General features: G+C 42.7%; 1 protein-coding gene across 1 annotated transcript in view; it reads left to right on the forward strand.

Annotated features, from left to right (window-relative positions):
• The window catches only part of LOC147623776 (uncharacterized), a 31,475-nt gene extending 19,699 nt beyond the window's left edge, over positions 1-11,776 (forward strand). The window contains exons 3-7 of the mRNA XM_086820390.1: positions 10,111-10,184; positions 10,493-10,579; positions 10,976-11,054; positions 11,218-11,295; positions 11,540-11,776. Coding sequence (XP_086676516.1) covers positions 10,111-10,184; positions 10,493-10,579; positions 10,976-11,054; positions 11,218-11,295; positions 11,540-11,610 — 389 coding nt within the window. The 3' untranslated portion in view covers positions 11,611-11,776. The remainder of the gene's footprint in view (positions 1-10,110; positions 10,185-10,492; positions 10,580-10,975; positions 11,055-11,217; positions 11,296-11,539) is intronic.
• Positions 11,777-22,054: the final 10,278 nt, after the last annotated feature.

Raw genomic sequence — 22,054 nt, forward strand, 5'->3', positions numbered from 1 at the left:
TGGGAGTGTGTAGGAGAGAGTGATTAGCATCCGGAAACACTCTTGGAAGCTTGAAAAACACCTTAGCAAGCTTGAAAATGGAGTTGGGCACAAGAGAATGTGCAGAAAATGCAGCCCAACAGCCCTCGTGAAGGAGGCGCCAATCTCTAGAGAGAGGAGGAGTGAGGTGGTGAGTTGTCCAGAGTAGGTGGCAGGCGAGTGCTTTGTGGAGCAAGCTAGAGTGGACACATGGCTGGTTACTACCTTTGTACAAAGGGGATAAGGTCTGGGCGGTGGACATTGGGTTATGTCCACCTCGGGACATCAGTGTGTGTGAACACAGGGTTGGTCATAATTTATAAGTGAGTTTTGGTCGCCCAAAACTTAATGAAGTGTGTACACACTCACTTATAAATTAGTGCTAACTCCTAAGGCTAGGTTTATGACCAATACTTACCACCTGTCACATGCCACATAACCATGTCAGTAGACAGTTTCACACGCATGGTTCGCGGGTGGGCATCCCCTTACCCGGAATTACACATTGGTCAAGCAAGCATGAAAACATCATGCAATTTCAATTGCAAGCATGCACATAAAGATGCTATGCAATGCAGCATTGGTATGGACAATCCCCGTTCATGAGACTATACCAAAATAGATGTGCTCCAGGCAAGTACACAAGGTACCAGACCCAATGGAACACCAATCCACCAAGCATTTCCGGGCATGTACACGGAGGCACAAGTCCCAACGGAAAGCCACAATATCACATGAGTGGCATCAATTCCCGGCATATACAACTGCCATGGACACCAGTCCAATGTACATACATGATGAGAAAGCACAGGTGGATCAATTGGGTGGCCAAATGGTGACATCCCCCCCGGCTTCTAAACAATTGTCCGCAATTGAAAAGCATCCAAATATGTTTGAAGCACATGCGGGCAACCTCTGAAGAACTCTTCATCTACCCATTTAGCATCAATGGGAAGGTAGTTCTTAAACTTCACAAGGTAACGCCTCACAACTTTACCTGCAGCAAACTTGCGTTTCTTGTGATACACAATCTGCTCTGGCTGCAAGATCTCCTCAAGCTCATCTACTTCTGGTGGATCCTCAATGACCGTTTCACTGGGCTCCGGCCCTACATACTTGCGAAGGAGACTCACATGAAAAGCATTGTGTATGCGCCAATGACTAGGTAATGCCAATTCGAAAGCCACTTCATTGATCTTCTCGATCACTCGAAAAGGCCCATAGTACTTGGTTGCAAGCTTAGGATATGCACCTTCTTTGCCAGGCCTCTTTGCAAGTCTTGCTTTCTCAAATTTCAGTAATACCCAATCATTCTCTTTAACATTCAATTGCCTTCTATGCTTGTCGGCAACCTTTTTAACCTTGCAATGGCTGTCCGCACCTGAGCAAAAGCAATATCCAAGTCTCTTACATACTCATTAGCTGCAAATATCTCATCCTTTGTGCGAAGGATGGGTGGCAAAACCACCTTACCATAAACAATCTCAAACGGGGCCTTCCTCGTAGATGCATGCACCATGTTGTTGAATGCAAATTCCACAAGCGGCAAGTACTTCTCCCAAGAAGAGCTCTGATCCGCCACATAACATTTTAAGAGATCCAACACGGCTGAATTTGTAGCCTCACTTTGCCCATCCGTTTGAGGGTGATAAGCTGATGAGAAGTCCAATTTGGTGCCCATATTATCAAATAAGGTGTCATGTGCATCACAGATGCCATGGACATTCTCAGGGCTAGATCCAGGAAGAGGCAAACAGATAAAGACCATGAACCAGTAGAAGATAGGTAGAACCAGAATGTAAGAGCTTCAGGTGTAGCATCAGTGGTGGGCATGGAGCAGGACAAGTGGAATCATGGAGGGAAGCAGACGGCTGAGGTGCATGATCCAGATAAGGGCTGTCGGCTGCAAGACAGAGGATGCTGGCTGCCAGAAGAGCTGTTGGATGACGTCAGCAGGTTGTGAGCAGCAGGCGCATCATGAGCAAGCAGTATAACCGGTCGGCTGAAGTAAAAAAGGATTTATGAATATATGAACTGGCCGACCAGCAGTCGGCCAGCTCCCCATGAATATCAAGGGGCTATAAATAGCCCAAGTGCCCATCATTCTATGCATTCAATCCCACTAGGGGTTTGGATCCTTAGAGGTCCCATAGGGGTATATTTTGGTGTTAACCACCTTTTTATGAAGGCAGCCCATGGCTGCAGACATGTACCCTTTTTGTACCATAGATTATACTGAATTTCCAGCACTTCTCTCTCTCTCTCTCTCTCTCTCTCTCTCTACTCTCTCTCTACTTGCATTTTTGCATCAGATGGTGCATTTTTGCATCAGAAGGTTTCCAAGAGTGTTTAGGGCTGAAAGAAGACTACCCAGAGCTTCCGCATGTTACATAAGGCCCGCCAAAAGAGACTTGTAGTCCTGGGATCTCTATCCCACACAATGGACTTCGGCCTTCCATGATGTTTGAACACTTGTGCAAGATATATTTTAACCATATGCTCAGCTTTGATGGTCTTTTTGACCGGCAAGAAATGAGCTTGCTTGCTAAACCTGTCCACAATTGTCCAAATTGCATCATTACCCTGTTGGGTCTGTGGCAAGTCCATAATGAAATCCATTGTAATACTTTCCCATGGCTGCGTGGGAATAGGCAATGGCTGAAGCAAACCTGGTGCCTTTTGCCTATTAAATTTCACCTTTTGACAGGTTATACATGCACGTACATGTGCCTCTATATCATTCTGCATACCTGGCCAAAAGAAATACCGCTCAATCATGTACGTAGTAGGCATTATGCCTCTATGACCAGCATATGGAGGAGCATGGCACTCATCCAAAACATTTTGCCTCATGTCAGACACCACACATAGGCAATTATCTTTCATGAGATAACCCTCTTTGATCACATATGAGGCATTTGCATGACCAGCCATCAAATCAGCCCAAATAGAGAAAAATCAGCATCCGTATGATACAAATCGTGCATGGTAGACAAGTCCCCATGAGAGGCTATCGAGATAGGTGCTACATACGGCTTTCGTGACAATGCATCGGCCACTACATTCTTCTTTCCCGGGGTGTGCAAGATCTGAAAATGAAACATAGAGAGGAAATCGGCCATCCTCATATGCTTCTCTGACAACTTAGTTTGGGTAAGAAAATACCTCAAACTCTGGTGATCTGTCTTCACAGTGAAATCAGCCCCAAGAAGATAATGTTTCCATATAGTAAGTGCATGAATTACAGCCAAGAGCTCTTTCTCATAAATGCCAAGAGATAGCTCTCCATCATGCAATCTACGGCTCTCATAAGCCACGGCATGTCTCTCTTGATTAAGGACAGCTCCTACGCAATTTCCAGATGCATCTTATTCCACACTAAAAGGCTTTCCCGGAATGATCAACACTGGACCATGAGTAGTTGCATCTTTTAATTTGAGGAATGCATCCCTCTCTACATTAGTCCATTTGAACACGGTCTTCTTCTTTGTCAAATCATGCAAAGGAGAAGCAATCCATGCAAAGTGCCGAATGAACCTGCGGTAGTAAGCGCATAATCCAAGAAAACTACGGATCTCATGCACTGAACTCAATTCGGGCCAATTCCAAATTGCATCAATCTTTGGAGGATCCATCCGCACTCCATCTTTGGCTGCCCAAGATAATGTATCTCTGACAAGAAGAACTTACTCTTCTTTGTATTTATGAAGAGTTTATGCTTACGGAGTTCTTCAAAAACAATGGCCAAATGAGCTCTATGCTCTTCTTCGGTCTTCGAGAAGACTAGGATGTCATCAAAGAAGACACCAGTAAATTTCTTGTACCCAAGGAATATGTGATCCATCATTCTATTGAATGTAGCCGGGGCATTTGTAAGACTAAAAGGCATAACAAGATACTCATAAAGCCCAAATGTTGCCCTGAAAGCAGTTTTGTGTACATCCTCAGGCAGTACATGCACTTGATGATACCCACTCTTGAGATCAATTCGGCTAAAGCATGCCGATCCATCCAACTTGTCAAGGATGTCGTCTATGTGTGGAATCGAAAACCAATTCTTAATGATAAGCTTATTCAAAGCTCTATAATCCACACACATACGAAAGGATACATTCTTTTGAACCAAGAGGACGGGTGAACAATATGGGGAAGAGCTTGGCTGAACCAAACCCTTCTCAAGAAGCTCATTCACCTGCTTCATGATCTCCTCTTTTTGGGAAGCACTTACACGATAGGTTGGCCTATTAGGTGGTGAGCTACCTGGCACACGAGATCAATGAGTACTAGTGGCAACTCATTTGGTAACTCATTAGCAAAACAATCATTGTGCTCTTGCAAAAATTTCAGCCTATCATTACTAAGAGTGTTTACATGGACATTATTTTCCTCAACATGATCTCGTACAAAAATCAAGTACGCAAAAACACTCTTTTTCATTACTTTCTTAATTTGTACATGAGATACAAGGGGAATGGTATCACCCTCTTCACCAGCATCAATTACATACTCTCGGCCTTTATGCATGAAGGTGATCCTGTTGGTCTTGTAAGCCTTGCATGGATCAATACATGTATGCCAAGGCTTTCCAAGCAATACATCACAGCCATTCAAAGGCGCCACAAGAAAATCCTCATGATCCACATAGCCTTGAATGGCAACTTGCCAAAAATAGGCATGACTTGCACTTCTCTACCAACAAAGGCAGCCCCTGCTTTAATTTGAGGATCCATGTCCTCCACTTCAATACCCAAAGGAGTTGCCATGTGTGTGGATATGAAATTTTCAGATGCACAATCATCAAACATGAACAAAGCGGGCTGATCCTTGAGCTGTACCCAAGCTTTACATACAACCCTGTCTTTGCTATCATGTGACGTGTTGCCTTGCACATCCGGAACCATATGCACATTAGGCTTTGATGCATTTTCATATTCACGCTTCTTCTTGTTTGGGCATGCCTTTGCAATATGCTCGGTGCTACCACAAGTAAAGCATTTCCCCTCGCTCGTATATTGCTTTTTCTGCTCCGGAGTGAGACCATAGTCTCTCAGTTTGAAGGGACGCTTCTTGGTAGTGTTATTTTCAGCCTTTGGACCATTTTTATCTTGGTTTTGGTCCTTTTTAGGTGGTTGTCCATCATTTTGCAGGTTTTGGACAGCCCTCTCTTTGCCTTGAAATGAGGGTTTAGCCTTATTGGATAGACTCAATTTGAGTTCCAATTGCTCGGTGGCGGTGGTGGCTGCGATTAGTTGGTGTAAGGTATGACCAGGATACATTTGTAGTCCCGCTTTGTACACGGGTTGCAATCTCGATTGAAACCTTCTCTTCCTTTCTGCCTCGGTGACATGCATAAATGGAGACACCTCCAAAAGCACTTTCCAAAACTTTTGTACATATGCATTTACGGATTCCCCCTCATTTTGCTTCACCCAATCCCACTTCATTGTTATCTCATTCAATGCATTGGGAGGCAAGAATTGAGCATAGAACCTCTCCTTGAACTCTTCCCATGATCTAACAGGATTCGGTGAGAGCTTCTCCGTGAGCCACCAATGGGCAGCAGTGCCTTTCATGAACATGCTTACATGCTGGATCATGGATTTCTGAGTGAATCCTCATCACTGAAAGCAATATCAAACTGGGCAATAAAAGCAAGTGTCTTTGATGCATCATATTCTCCATGATATGTGTCAAACTTCACAGATTTGTCTCCGGCTTTGAAGTCACGAGACTTTGATGCATGCAACATGTTTTCCCCCATGTTTGTCCATTGGGATAGCCCTTGTGACTGGCATCATTTTAGGACCAAAAGGTGATGCATAAGGCATAGATACATGTGCCCTGTAAGCATGAGGCATGGCTGGTCTCTCAACATGCATTGATACATTTTCAGCCATAGCTTCTCCCTCACGAGCACACTCGAAAGCATGAGTGGCATGAGAGATACGTGGAATACCTGCACCAACAGAAAATTGCAGCCCATGTTGCATGTGTTGTGCATGCACATTTTCAGCCGGCAATGGCATTTGACATACATTTTGACCACTGCCATAAACATTGTATCCTTCACGGGCTACATAAGGTATTCCTGCATGGCGTGAAGTCACTGATTGTTTCTCTCCCATAGCATGGAGATTCATCCTCTTAGACATAAGTTCTTGTTTGGCCACCTGTGGGGATTCCAAGACATGTGGGATGTTTTTTGCATAGGCATCCTCGGTACGAGCTGAGTATGCACGTGCTGCATCCCTCGGTTGCATGTGCAACTCTTGAGCAATCACTGCCATTGCATGATCCATATAAGATTCAGCTTTCTTGGCCTTCTAACGTCATGTACCAATGGATCCTCGCAGCGGTAGAGATTCAATTCTTCTTGTTGTGCATGGAGAAGAGTCTGCATACGAGTAAGTTCAGTCCTCAAGACTATGGACTCTTCTTTCTGCATCTTCTCTTTGCCACGGGACGGCTGTCCCACATATTCATTTCCCTATTGTGCACCACATGAGTTTGCTTATCCTGTAAAGCATTGAAAGCATGCATTTCATTGTTCGTGCCTCTTGTGTTAGCATCTCCAACATTCATTGTATGGCTGTTCATAATGTACTAAGTGTAGAGATAGCTAGTGTTCACAGTGATTGTCACTCACGATAGAAGTGAAAGAGAACCGTATGCTTTGATACCAATGTGACTTGGTTGAACACAATGCTAATCAATACACTTAAATACACTAAGATTTGATGGACACTTGCTCAAATACAAGAAGTAAATTGCTGAATTGACAAGAGACACACAATGAGCCGGAACGGCCGACCCCTCCCTCAAATAAAGTATATTGATCTTGGGAGAATCGAGTACATAGTGTCATGGGCATTTCTGACCACATTTTCATACCAATGCATATGAATTCAGTATTGTAAACAAGTGGTTGTCGATGTAGACTTGCAATCCACACTACCCTCTCAAGTGCCCATGTTCCCTACCATCTGCTCTCTATTGTTCCACCAACACATGGTAGCAACAATGTGCAAGAGAGCACGTAGAACAAGAGAACACTACACAGGGTATGTGATCATGTAATCCAGTTTCTCCCTCCTGCTACTTGGTTCCATATTTAAGCATAAAAGCTTACCAAATGCAAGTAGAGTCGATGTGACAGCGAAAGTCTTCACGATGGAAGTCTTTGGAGTGAAGAGATCTTCGATTTGTCGCATTTCTTCGCGACAAAAGTCTTCAAGAGGATGAAGGAAACCTTGGGAAAGCTTTCCCTATGGTTCAACTTGAGAAAGGAGGGTTGAAATTAGGGTTTTCAGCAAAAAGACCAGAAATTACAGTGTTGTTTTGCTGAATTTCAGTCATTGGGAGTGTGTAGGAGAGTGATTAGTATCTAGAAACACTCTTGGAAGCTTAAAAAACACCTTAGCAAGCTTGGAAATGGAGTTGGGAAGGAGAATGTGCAGAAAATGCAGCCCAACAGCCCTCATGAAGGAGGCGCCAATCTCTAAAGAGAGGAAGAGAAGTGAGGTGGTGAGTTGTCCAGTGTAGGTGGCAGGCAAATGCTTTGTGGAGCAAGCTAGAGTGGACACATGGTTGGTTACTCCCTTTGTACAAAGGGGATAAGGTCTAGGCGGTGGACATTGGGTTATGTCCACCTCGGGACATCAGTGTGTGTGAACACAGGGCTGGTCATAATTTATAAGTGAGTTTTGGTCGCCCAAAACTTAATGAAGTGTGTACACACTCACTTATAAATTAGTGCTAACTCCTGAGGCAAGGTTTATGACCAATACTTACCACCTGTCACATGCCACATAACCATGTCAGCAGACAATTTCACATGCACGGTTCGCGGGCGGGCATCCCCTTACCCAGAACTACACATTGGTCAAGCAAGCATGAAAACAGCATGCAATTTCAATTGCAAGCAAGCACATAAAGATGCTATGCAATGCAGCATTGGTATGGACAATCCCCGTTAATGAGACTACCAAAATAGACATGCTCCAGGCAAGTACACGAGGTATCAGACCCAACGGAACACCAATGCACCAAGCATTTCTGGGCATGTACACGGAGGCACAAGTCCCAACGGAAAGCCAAGTCCATAGTATCACATGAGTGGCATCAATCCCCGGCATATACAACTGCCATGGACACCAGTCCAATGTACATACATGATGAGAAAGCACGGGTGGACCAATTGGGTGGCCAAATGGTGACGACCAGCAGGCCTTAACTCAGCAGGAGATACATATACCCACAAATTCTTTGCAACTGCTTCATCATATATGCCCAGATGGGATAGTTGATCTCATCAAGCTTGTCCTCGGCACAAAGCATCCCAAATACATCATTATTAGCCATGTCTCAAAGGCAACTAACAATCTTTCCCAAGCGTGTTGCACAATGCATTGCAAACCCTTAATGTGCACTGAAAGGCAAGCTTTTGTGATGCCCAATGATTCACTGATGACAAGGACTTGCAAATGTATTGAGATGACAGAGTGTGGGGATAGAAAAGTTATCTGAATAGAGGCTTGATGACCAAAACAAACCCCAAAGATGGGGGTTGCAATGTTGTATTTCGATGCCAAGTGCATTGAGAGAGAGCATGAGGAACGCCGGATTCAACCTGAGACTTGATTCAGCTCTGTTTTTGGAGAAGCTGAAAATTTTCAGAGGGGATTCGATGGCCTAAACGGGCTCCAATCTAGGTGTGCGTTGTCTTGGGAGACTCAGCAAAGGACAAGGAGTACAGATGTGCAAAAAATTCAAAATTTTTTTGTTCTGAAAATTTGGCTGGCGCCGTGCTGCTATGGTGGTGCCGTTGGAAATCCCCAAATCAAAAAATTGATTTGGGGGTTTGGTAATTCAATTCTGGGCGAAGCCTCTAGAGCAAGTGGCGATGGCTTTCTTGGTTTTTTGATTTGGGGGTTGGTAATGGGCGAAGCCTCTGGAGCAGGTGGCGATGGCTTTCTTGGTGGGACTGCAGGCGGCTGCTGCAGGTCTGAATGGCAACCAGATCTACAGCTCTACAGCTAACGTGTGCGACCAGCGGGCAGCAGGGCTGAAAGGCGACCAGCTGACGTGGGCGAGCAGCTGGCTGCTCTGATACCAATGTTGGCTGTGGTGGGGGAGCTCTGCACACACACACACACACACACAGTCGAGCTCTGAGAGAATGTGAATGTGTGAGAGAGAGTCCTGCTGGAAAATGTACTTTGACAATGATGTGGAATGAAAGTACAAAGTACTATAAGTAGGGTGTGTTCCCACGGGGAAAAACCTGTCCAGCCAGAATAAAAAGTGCCCGTGGGTAGAGGTGTTCACACCAGGACTTCCCGGAGGCCAAATGGCTAACACTTATCCCACTCATCCTCTTGCTCTTCTTCCTAGTGTTCATCCTGCTGATGTAAATCACAGCCAATGGTAAGAGTCCAAGTCCTGATTTTGTTGAGGCTTGATTTCTTTTAGCAGCAGCTGTGTGGGAAAGGGCAGCCATATGGGCAGCAAACTGGACAGCCAACCGAGTAGACAGATGCCTCTGAAGATCACTGGTTAAGGTGGAAAACTGCTCTTCCAAGGCCCTAGTAGAAGGCACAAAAGAAGACTTTTTGCCCACCTTAACAATGCTAAAGGCTGACCCTAACTAGGCAACCAATGCAGAAGAAATAGCTAAAAAATACAAACACTTAGATCTGAAACTGAATGTAAGGCCTATCTGTCTAAGTGCAAGAATAACAGAGGGAAAAAAGCAATGGAAGGAAGACTTTGAATTAATACCTGAACTACTGTAAATTTTGTTTCTTCTGAGAGAAAGTTCTCTTTCTTAGCCTCCCTTTTGAGACTGACAAAGGCCAGGTCGAGTGGTTCCATGTCGGATCAGGGTTAGAAGACTTTATGGAGTTGGAAACTAGCCCCCCTTTGTCATGGCGGGAACCTGGTGAGACCGACAAAGGCCAGGAGTGGTTCCATGTTGGGAGGAAGGAGGGAGCTGAGGGTGGGGAATTAGAACCATAGGTGATAGCATGATAGATCCACCGTTAAGAGTAAAAATCAGTATGCCATTCATGTTTCAAATCACTCATTTCTCAGGTCTCTTATACTCCAAATGCACGCTGCCATCGTGCTATCAAGGAGTGGCCACAAATGCTGATGGTCCTGTAAAGGTAACATTTCTTAATGCTAGCCTTCCTTGAAATTGAGTATATAAGATAGTTTATCAATTAATTGAAGACCATAAAAGTCAAAACATTTTGTAGGTGAATTCTATTGAAGCATTTGCATGTTGCACCAGTACATTTAATTGGAAAATTATTGCTTGTTTGAAACAAAAAGGATGGAATCGACTGAGCCTCAAATCGATGTAGGTAATTCTTAATGTACAACCAATGGAGTTACCTTTCTTAATGTTTAACAGTCAAAGAAGCTCACTAATCAAGTTTAATATCTTCCTAATTGAATTATCTGTATATAGCCAAGGTTTCTGTCCGATGAGGTAGACACAATCATCAAGAATTCCATAGATGAAGCCATCATGAGTGCCCAATTTCATCACGATAAGGTTTGATGATGATAATTTTAAAGACAATTAGTGCTTGTAACCTTACAAAGTGGAACATCTTTGTGCGTCTAATTGCTGTATATCAGTTCACCCTCTTTAATTATGGAAAACATTTTCAATTTGAATTTATGATTGGACTTAATAATAGCTAAGAAACTCAACATTGAGTTGTTAAGTGGCACTCTTATTGCATTTTCCCCTGTTAATTGAATATCAGCATTAGTCATGTTTTCGTAATCAAATACAATTGAGATCAATACTATTCAATGATATGAAGCTAATTAAGCTTTATAACTTGATGCAATGAATTTTGTGAGGCTGGCAAGGGTCTCATCAGTATTATCATTGATGAGGTCAATCAAGAATTAACAATAGTACTATTGATGGTTTTGTTAGGTGGGGCATTGGACTGAGAGTGTTGTGGAACTTTGCATGAAGCGTTTGGCTGATCTTGACAAGCCCTTCAAATATGTTGGTGAGGTTGATGAGCCCTTTTTTTCAAAGTTCTAATTTTTTCTAAGCTTCTCAACATTGTTAATTCAGATGAAACAATTGAGATGAAAAAAAAAAGCAGTTTTTTGTTTTTTGTTTTTTTTGCTAATGTTTTTGTTGGCAATTGGCTTTTGTCCACCATCAAGTTACCTGCATAATCATGCAGAAGAATGGAGCTGGGATGTCTACAGCTACTTCTTGCTTTTGGGACACCTCCATTGATGGTATGCATTTTCCTTTTTTTGGTGAGAAACATAAATTTAGTTTTAGGGCACTTGCTGCTGCAAGTATGGAGGGTTTTAACTTGGGCTCATGCCTTGGAAACCCTAGCCATGTGCCCAAATTTTTCATTAAACCTTCTCTACTGCACTGATCAGCCTTCTGTTGGCATTGTAAATGATCTTCTTTTTCTCTCTGTTGGCATTGTAAATGATTTCCTAATGCTCTACACTTTTTTCGCTTTTTCAGGTAGTCGAACCATAAGGTGGGAGAACAAGACAATGTACTGCATTGTGACAGTCTTCGGTCTTGGAATCTGAATTATTGTTGATGCTAATTATTCCTCACAATCACAATGCCTTATTCAACTATATAGAAAGACATGCTTAATAGTTCCTCAAGTCATTATAATGAAACTGGATAAATCTCAGGGTTTCTTGTTTTCAGAAATTTTACTCACGTGCGTGAGTGTTTACTGTTTCCTCACGTTCGTGAGTGATATAGTCATCTCGGTATTGGCTCAGTCATGGTTGTGATTGTGAGAGGTCTCTTTGTGGGGCCACTATACATGGCATGTGAGTGTGTGTGCTCACAACCTTTGAGTGTCCCAATCAAGAGTTAAAATCTGAGGTTTTGGTTTGGATTTTAAGGTTGAGGTTTTTGGACTCTTATTGAGGTTCTTAATAACAAGTTAACCCTAGTAAACCTACTAACTCATTTATTTTAAAAAACAAATCACCAACTTTTAGGGTTTTTGATTGATCTATAGTGCCTAATGGGAGATGAATAGTCACACATAGAAACAATAGAAATTATCACACTAATTTCTCTCTCTTGAATCACCAAAGAATATTCTCTAACTTTTAGGCATGCACTCACACCTCTCAAGCCAAGCTATCAATCATTTACTTGCTTCATGCACTCACACCTCTCAAGCCAAGCTATCAATCATTTACTTGCTTCAAAATTGGCATACATCATGATGTGTCACTATTTGGTAAGCCTTCAAAGGTAAATTTAGTTCTGAGACTAATACCTTGCAACAACACAAAAGATGTTAGGTGGATTACCTTGCAACTTTGTCAAAAAACCACATTGATTGTAACACCCAAGTAGACAGTGACCCAATTTCGTTGCTTGTTATCTTTTTGTTGTCACACCGAGGAGCTCCTTGGTTGAAGGGTGAGTTAGTGAGAGATTGATACACAAGGATGGTTACAAAAAGAGTGTGCCAACTTGTGCTACACATGCTACTCAAGGAAAGGAAGAGGAAGAAGAAGATCCTAGAGCACACTAGTAGTCTCCCACACTCTCATACATGCACACTTCCAACTAAGCATAGTGTAAGCAAGAGAATAAGAGAAAAGGGAGAGCTCACAACTTGATTCACAATGGAGATATCTTGTTGTATTACACTTTGTAAAATTGGCTTATGTATATGGAGTTGCTTTTACATATGTCTGCCCAAGGCAAAAAAATACTTCTTGTCCTTAAGAATAGATGACTTCCACATTTCACATAATGTTCAAAATTAGACCATTTTATAATATGTTGTTGAGTCAATTACAGAAGTGAGTCAATTACAGAAGTGGGTACTAAATGATCTTGGACACATGTTAACCAATGTGGTTAACAAGCACCATTATAGAAATGTTAACCAATAATAACTTTATCATAATCAAGTCTTTTAAATATTTTGTTAATTTCTCAATCCAAGTGTTTCTTCTTTCAAAATTGAATATTTTTTTTGTTAATTCCAATCAACCCAAAAAGAACTTTGTTAGTGAATGCCACTCTAACCTCCTTAAATTATTATTTTTCAAGATTTTGTGGGTATCTTTGGTACAAAAGAAAATTCTCATGTAAGAAAATAAAAACTATCGTTAAAAAATGGATATTTTCCATATGAGATGTTCAAGAAATATGTGTATAATGCAAAAAATATAATAAAATGTTATTTGACTTGGGCAATCATAGGATCACATCTGTTGGGTGGCCATAACAAAGACATTAAAAAATAACCCATGGTTAAAAGTTTACAAGACTTTCATTGCTCAATGCTTTCTTTCACAAAGGCAAGCTGATTGTTTTAATGAAGCGCAAAAAAAACTTACCTTTAAATTTGATATGATATGCAATAAATTAAGGAAAGCAACTTGCTTACAAAGGGGACAAAGTAAAAAATCAAGCATTTTAGAAGATAAGATCAACAAAGCTTCAAATGTGTCAGGGGAAGGTTCACTATCAAACTTAGGTCAAATTAAGCATTTCAAAAGATCTCCTTAATTGGCATTAGGCATAGTGAAAGTTTTTTAGTCCATGTATTTCAAGCTCACAGGGAATACATTAGAAGAAGAAAATACATACCATTCCTTTAACTCGTAATAAATATCCCCTTCTTGGACTTGTCCTTTATGTGCTGAAGTTTTCTATGTTATCCTTCTTCCAAAATCATTTCTACAAGTAATAAAGTCCTAAGTTTTGGAGATTTTCTCTCTCATTCAACCACCTAGCATGATCTAAATCATCAAATTGGATTAAATGCAAATGGTTAAAAAAGCAATTCCTTTTTTAAATTAAAGGAGAGTCAAATTTAAGGTGGATAACATGTATTTTGTGTACAAAATCTGCTTATAAGGTAAATAGGGGTATCAGTTTGAGCATTTCCCAAGGTAGTTTTGCAAACTTGGCAGAGGATCATGCATGCATGTGGACTCTCATGAATCTACTAAGTGCAAAATGTTTGTATTCTCCTTGTAATCTTTTTGGGAACCAAGAAATATTGTTAATTTTTTATTGGAGTTCTTGGCCTTGGCACATCATTCATAAACAAGCAATAGAAAAGCACCATAACTTCATTATTAGGCCCAATTCCAAGCTTGGGCAACATAAAAAGACTAAATTAAAGGCATATATACACTTAAGAAATGATTGAATTCCCCTCTTCACATTATCAAAAGATGTATACAAATGGGCTACTGCCGCATGCACCCAACTTAAGTGAATAAGGGCTAGTTGTATACTTAAGTGAATAAGGGCCAATTATATATAAGCAACTTTCTCATTTAAAAAACAAAATCCCCTTTTGTGCTAATTGAGTCTTGTTTATCTCCTTTTGTTTATCTTATTTTGAGAGAGAGAGAGAGAGAGAGAGAGAGAGAGAGAGAGAGAGAGAGAGAGAGAGAGAGAGAGTAGAGTAGAGTGCATGAATCTTGGTGCATGTGCCTCTTATTCATTGTGTGCGTAAAGTGAGAGTGTGTTAACCACTCTAGTTAACATTACCTTTAGCGTGGCTACTTATTGTAATCCATCTTTTGTAACCACGCAAAGCGCTTAATGTAAAAGAGACATGGGATGACCGAGCTTACGGCTTGTGCAATGCTGGTCATGAGGAGGAATATTTGTACATAGAGCTAGAGTTAGAAAGACTAGTTTTGGGCGCCCAATTTTAAATGGGCGGTTGGCCATTGTAAACTATGAGCTCTTATGTATAAGTCATTTTATGGAATATAAAAAGGGACAATCCCATTAGTCTCATTTGAGCTTTGTCTCTTCTCTCTCTGTGCTTGTAGGGAGGGTGATGCTCTAACCTCTCTCCCCTCTCTTTGGTCTCCACCAAGTCCCTTTCTTTAAAAAAATAAATCAAGTTTGTACTTTATTTTAATCCATAAATTAATATTAATTAGTTAGTTTTCATTATGCATTGTAGGCACCAATAGATAGCTTGAGACTAGTTCTATCTCTCTATTGAATCAAAAACATAAAAAATTAGTGGGAAGATATCTGAATTAACAGGAATCTGAGGGAAAACCAAGCAAAAATTGCATTCTGTTGGTTGTTCTGAGAAGCGAACGGCTGTCTGTTCGCTTTACAGGCCATGGCCGTGGCACATCTACCATGCCCGTTCCCTTCTCAATTGGCCAAATTTGGTAAGATCTTTAGCCTTGAATGTGACAGTTGCATTAAAACTAGAATAATTGCATTAAATTGAGCATAAAGTACATTCGATTGCATTCAATCAAGTTGGTACAACTGAATTTGTCATGGAATATAGTGGGTGGCTGTCAGACCTATAGCCTTAAATTCCATGAAATCCCAAGACAGATCTTAAAAATCTCTAAATTTGACAGTGCCACGATCGTTCCAATCTTGCCATGGTTGTTCCTTTTTCTAAAGGTACACCCGTTCCAGAGTACTCATTGTGTTTGGCACGGCCGTGCAAGTTTTGCTACGCTTGTGCCACTTGTCTTGGGTGACCAAAGTGAATGCGCGTACACTGGTTGTTTTGCCTGAAGCGTACGCTTGTGGCAATCTTGCTACGCCCGTTTCCTTCTCGGCCCCAGCTTGTTGGTACGCGCGTTCCAACAATTGCCATGCCCTTACCTTCTCCATTTCAAAGTGCACATCTGTTCCTTTGTGAACCCCTGCCCGTGTCCTTCAGAAAGCGAATGTTCGTGCCATCTTCCCCTTGAGAAGCGTACACCCATCCCCGTCAGCTTTTGAAAGCGTACGCCCGTATCATTCCAAACCATACGGCCGTACCATTTCCCAAAATGGTGTTTTCAGGGGGGTTCTGCATAGTAGTTCCACATTTCCATGCACCTACACTCGGGTAAATTAGTGCAAAATAACCCTCTTTTTGACGAAGTGAACACTCTTGAAACTCCCTCGCTTAGAAGTTCAAACCCATCGATCAACACCGTGTGGAGTCAAATGGTGCTTGTCTTTGACAACACCAGTGCGAAAGCGAAGACCACCCCAGTTTGAGATGAGGAACTCTTGACCTCCTCGAGACAAGAGAGCCTGAACCTCAGTGCATGGACATACCATCTATCCAAGAGCAAGCTCCTACCTCTTCCACACATTTACAGAGAAGCCTTGCTTCGCGGCTCCACAATTTTATCTTGGGAAACACGCAGTTGAAAGGACCGCAACCCAGGGTGAGAGGTATGGACCAATCACAAGAAAACAAGCCCATACCATCTTTAGATCTTAGAGCGGAAGTAGGGGGAAGAGTGAAAGCCAACAGACCCCGGACTGAATCACTAGTCTAGAGAGTCGTGCCTATCTCATGTATGGTTGATTCTTACAAGGCCCAAAGACCTATACAATACCTAGGGCTAGGTCCATAATCTCAAGGACGAGAAATGTCGTACCAAAGACAAAGGGTTTGTCTCAGGTATGGTTGATTCTTACAAGGCCCAAAGACCTATACAATACCTAGGGCTAGGTCCATCATCTCAAGGACGAGAAACGTCGTACCAAAGACAAAGGGTCTACCCAGGCCCTTCACATCAGCCAAGTCTGGCTGTATGGTAGTACCCACCACCACAGGGAATTTACCATGGGTACCACATGGGACCACAAGGGTTACAATCTAACCCACCTATCAGACAAGGGCCTCCAATGGTATATTATTCTCCTGGCCCCACTCCTCCACCAACCTTTCCTCAACCTACACCCACTCTAGCCATGGTAGGGCATACACCAAAAATGTTGAGATTAGCCATATAAATAGGGAGGGGGTGGTTGTGGGCATCGCCCCTAGCACTAGTGCAAAACCTGCACCAAGATTAGAGCAGAACAAACCCGCCAACTTGTCAAAGCTTATCACAAAGTTTGATGGGATTGGAGATCCCATCCCACATTTGGAGATGTTTAATCAAATTTGTGAAGCCTTTGGCCCCACGTAGAAGATTAGGTTAAGGTGAGTACTCGCCTTCGGCGATGGTAAAGCAGGGCAATGGTCTAGGTCCTTGAAAGATGAGGACAAGGCCACCTTTGAAGCCTTGAAAGAGGCCTTCAAGGTAGGATATTCTCACTAAGGCACTAGATGGAGTTTAGTGGAGCAGCATATCTGCACAACAATGTCAGCAGGTAGAAGGAAGGAGAAACCATCCGAGACTACATCAATAGAGTTAGATATCTCCACTCACGTTGCAGTGCCAGAGACAAGTTCACTGATGATGATGAGACGAAAGATTATAGGGAGATTTCTAGAGGGTCTTGATGACATTCCCTTACACAATTCATTGTATGCCTTGGGTTGTACCTCCTTTGAGCAATGCTGTAGAAGTGCTATAAATTTTAAGGACAATTTCAAGGAAACACATTCCCAAGAACTTCATGAGTGCACATCAGAAGCCTCTTTCAAGATCAATAGCACAAAGTCTGATGGAAAAAGAAAAGAGTCCACATCTGGATAGCAAGTCGAGCAGTTGGCCGCTGCATTAATGCAGCAAATCACCCAACAATGGAGAACCGGCCAAGGTTGGGATCGGGTTGGCCAACCCCATCTCTATCATCCAAGCGGGGGCTTGTATGGTGCCCGATCTGTTGAGCTAACCATATCGGCACAGAGTGTCCACATCTGAGACCATGTCCTAATCTCTATTGCATATATTACCAAAAATGGGGCAATCATGAAGTTACAAACTATTATCATTAGAGAGCTGCTCTAGCTCCTCAGGCCTTGCCGGCCAACTCGAGGTAACCGTTGGCTTTGCCAGCACCTGCTCATCATAGTGCACCTCAACCAGGCCAAGAAGTGGCCCAAAGAGGAATCCTCAGGATACCTGAAATGTCGTTACCACCCCCGGTTCTCCCACCTCAACCCCCATTTCCAAGAGTTGCACCAGTTCGTCAGCTAACCCTAACAAAAAACTTCGAAGAAGGGGACGAGAGGGAAATTTCAGAAGTTCCTACTGATGAAACCTTAGAGCCAACAAGCCCGCCCTCTCAAATTCTAAGTCACTATATTATGGAGGGAGACCAAATGTACCTAGTGTACTTAGCATCCCCAATGCCGTGGGCTGCTAGAGACATGAATATGATGGCAAAATGACCACCCATATAGTGCTTTAATTGCATAGGACTTCACCGAGTGGCTGAGTGTCCTAACAAAAAAGGGATGGCGAGTACCTTTGGAGGCGCTCTTGCATTAACTGCCTTGTGTGTAGGGTGTGGAATTGACCATATGTATAAAGATTGTATGCTAGAACCCAGACCAACGGGGAAGGCTCATGAAGCTAATCCGAGCACTAGCATTAACCAGTTGAGTGTGAGAGACGGCTTTATCCACACGGTTTCTCTCAACGCTATGACCCGACTACAAACTGACAACGAGCTGCAACTCATGCTGTAGAGCAGAGGCATCAACCTCACAAGACTAGGGCCAAGCAAGTGCCCTTGAACATACAAGAGCAACTAGGCGCTCAAGAAAGAAAACCACGAAGATCAGCAAAGGTGTGAGCCTGCTGGTGGTTATCAAAAGTGGTTCAAAAGACGGCACGACAACTTAGGCATCAACTTCTTCATCTGCAGAGGAAGATTTGCTACGCTTTGCCGCTCGAGCCAGAAAACCTATCGACGCTCTCACCAACTACCAAAAAAGCTTGCTGAATATCCTAACCCCATAGAGGAAAAGGAGAGACTCTTGGCAGACCAAGAGTTGATCCGAGACTGCCAAGTGCAAATAGAAGATGAGCCTCCTACCGCCTACATTAAGACATGCCCATCGGTCTCAAACTTGAGAGACCTGCTGAAGAAGCTCAGGTATATCATGGAAAGCTCCCAGACTAGTCACCCCCACAAAGGCTAACAGAAGCGGCAGTTCTCATTGCAGCAGCTACCCCCCATCAGGGAAATAGTGTGGTCGAATATCTTAGAAATTTGGGGGACGACCATCTTAGAAGAACAAGTAGAGAAATCCTTGTTCACATCCCATATACTCAAAAAATCTTAAGACTAAGCCAAACCAACCTTCCTCACGGGACAACCTCCGCTCCTAAAGACATTAATGGTCTCTCTTCCTTCCTTTCTCCTCCAATTCAAATCCCTATTAGCACCTTGCTTCAAGGTAGCCCAAGTTTATGGAAAGATCTGAAGGATTGGATGGAGGGACACCTTGGGGCAGGCATGCACGAATCCATGGAGCTTGACAACTCTAATGAATCCGAAGGTAGATGAACTTGTTATACCCCACGAGATAACTGGCACCCCCACGGTTCAAGCGAATAAGCTTGGATAATACTTTGAAGGCAATGAACTCAATACAGCTTTGCCGATAACCTTCGATGGCCTCCAAGTCACAACAAATCTTGGATGGGGGAGCAGGAGTGAACGTTGTTACAAAACAATGAAACAATGATGGGAAAAATGGGGAGCGCCCACCATGGATGACACCACATTGTTGGTCAACTGTTGATGGAGCCACAACTAGATCCATTGGTCTACTAAGGGATCTGAAAATTAAGATCCTTGGAACTACTTACTGCTACACCTTTGTGGTGATGAACTTTGGATGTCAGCCAGTTTCTTACGACTTCGTCCTCGGTAGACCATTCATGAGAGAGAAAAAAATGATTCACGACTAGGATACCGACCATATTTACATTCGGAGAAAGGATCAGACATTCAAGATCAATCTACGCACGTGTGGAAGGTACACCCAATGAGTGGCAGACCATTCGTAGAGGACTCAGTCACAACAACCCGATCTATTGCAGTCCATCTATGTCAAATGTGCCACAAGACACTCGAAGATGAAAAGGATAGTGAGGAGTGTGCACCTCTTCCTGACTCGAAAGACTATGAGAATTGGATGCATATCCTTGCCACCCTGGACATTCTACCTAGATGCACCGGCACAAGGTTCACCATGTTAGGCAAGCAAGAGCTTATATCTCTATATATGCTTAGCTTAGCATACCTGCCTAGCGTTGCCACCCAAGAATTGGAACAAGCCATTAGAGTGGTACCATCAAGGGACACACGCTCCCACAGGACTCACAAGCTCGATGGATTCCCATGGCCAGAATGATATATCTTTCCAGATGAGTCGAACACCCACTGGTTGAAGTATGTTGGGGCTATTGAATCACATAACCACTTCAACGATATATGGCAAAATGAGTTCACTAATAGCTCCCTTCTGGTCCACACGGCCACCCTAAAGCCAGTGGAACTCACACTAGAACCAGAGAAGCTTTGCTATTCTACGACGTGTAGAGCTCGCAAAAGTTAGCACTAGCAGAAAAAGTGTGTTAAAGCCGAAGAAACCAAACAGGTGCCCAAACATTTCAAGACCTTTCAGATAGCCGATAGATCATCTAATATGAATCAACTCAAAGGTCTCACAATGGACAACCGGGGACCTCTTATGATGGTCCACCAACCAAGGTCAAAGAGATAAACCTTGAAGGCTCGGGCAAAGACCCGATGCCAGTATATATTGGAGAAGACCTCTTTATAGAGGAAGAGACCGAGCTCATTGCCCTACTTCACTGAATTCCAGGATTTCTTCGCTTGGAAGTACACTAACATGAAAGGTGTACCTCTAGAAGTAGTCCAGCACACCATTCCAATGGTTGAGGGACCCACGTTGGTCAAACAATGGGCTTATCCGATGAACTCAAAATATTCCAAGATGGTCCGAGAGAGAAGAGATCGACAGACTCATTGATGCCGGATTCATCTATGAAATCAGCATACAGAATGGGTATCACCCATTGTGATAGTGCCCAAGAAGAACAAGAAAGTCAGAGTGTGCGTAGACCTCAAAAAGGTCAATGCCACTACAATCAGGGATCATTATCCCTTACCTTTCACAGAACATGTGCTAGAATGAGTAGCAGTAAAGGAAGCCTATAGCTTCCTTGATATATTCTCTGGATACAATCAGGTGTTGATTGATTACAAGGATTAGCACAAAACAACCTTCGCCCCCACTGAATGGGGCACATGCATACTGTGTTATGCCTTTCGGGCTGACCAATGCCCCCGGTACCTTCCAACATCTCATGTGCACAGCTTACAAGGAATATCTTTGGAAATTCCTCGAGGTCTTTATGGATGACCTTTCTGTCCACTCCTCCTAGAAGGCGCACCTTAACTGTTTGCGCAAAGTGTTAGAAAGGTGCAGGTTGTATCGCATATCGTTGAACCCACTTAAATGTCAATTTTGGGTTAGACATGGAATGATCCTGGGACGCATTGTCTGTAGGTAGGGAATCTCTATAGATGATAGCAAAGTGCGGCTCATCCTTGAGTTGCCCCCACCCACAAACTTCAAGGGAGTCCAACGCTTCATGGGGCACGTCGGCTATTATCGGCGATTCATTTTTATGTATGTTGATATCGCTCAACCTCTTTATGGACTTTTAATAGTCTTTCAGTGGACTGAAGAATGCCAATGAGCTTACACAATGCTCAAAAAATCCTTGAGACGAGTGCCCCAATTCTCAGGTCCCCCAATTGGGACATTATCTTCTACGTGCACATTGACACCTCAGCTTTTGCTGTTGGATGTGTGCTGGTCCAACCTGCATGTAAGATTCCTCCCTCCAGCTTTTGAGGTGTAAAGGTGTAAGAATCTCCCCTTCTGTTCTTGTAATTATTCCCTCAAATAAAAGAAAGATCTTGTTTTATCCTTTTTTGGCCTAGAGAGAGAAAATGTCTAGAGAGAGATAATCCAAAATTGAGATATCTTTGGATATAAAAATCCTCCTAGTGTCTAAAATGGTTTTCCCTGAAACAGAAATTCAAAAAGAACTTTCCAATGTGCATTCAGAATTAATTAAAAATATGTATAAAGGACCTTAGCCTAAGGGTCAAGTTTTCTGAAAATTTTGGATTATGGTCCAATTAAGGTTCCTATGGAACCAATAGGATTAATCCAAGTGTTGGGATGAGATAAATCCAAAAAATAAAAGAAAATACCAAAAAATGAGTAAATGCTCACATAAGACGAAGAGTTGACTGAGT

This window comes from Cibotium barometz, chromosome 26 (assembly GCF_041138505.1).
Source record: "Cibotium barometz isolate CiBa-2024 chromosome 26, ASM4113850v1, whole genome shotgun sequence".
In the NCBI taxonomy this organism is placed as follows: Eukaryota; Viridiplantae; Streptophyta; class Polypodiopsida; order Cyatheales; family Cibotiaceae; genus Cibotium; species Cibotium barometz.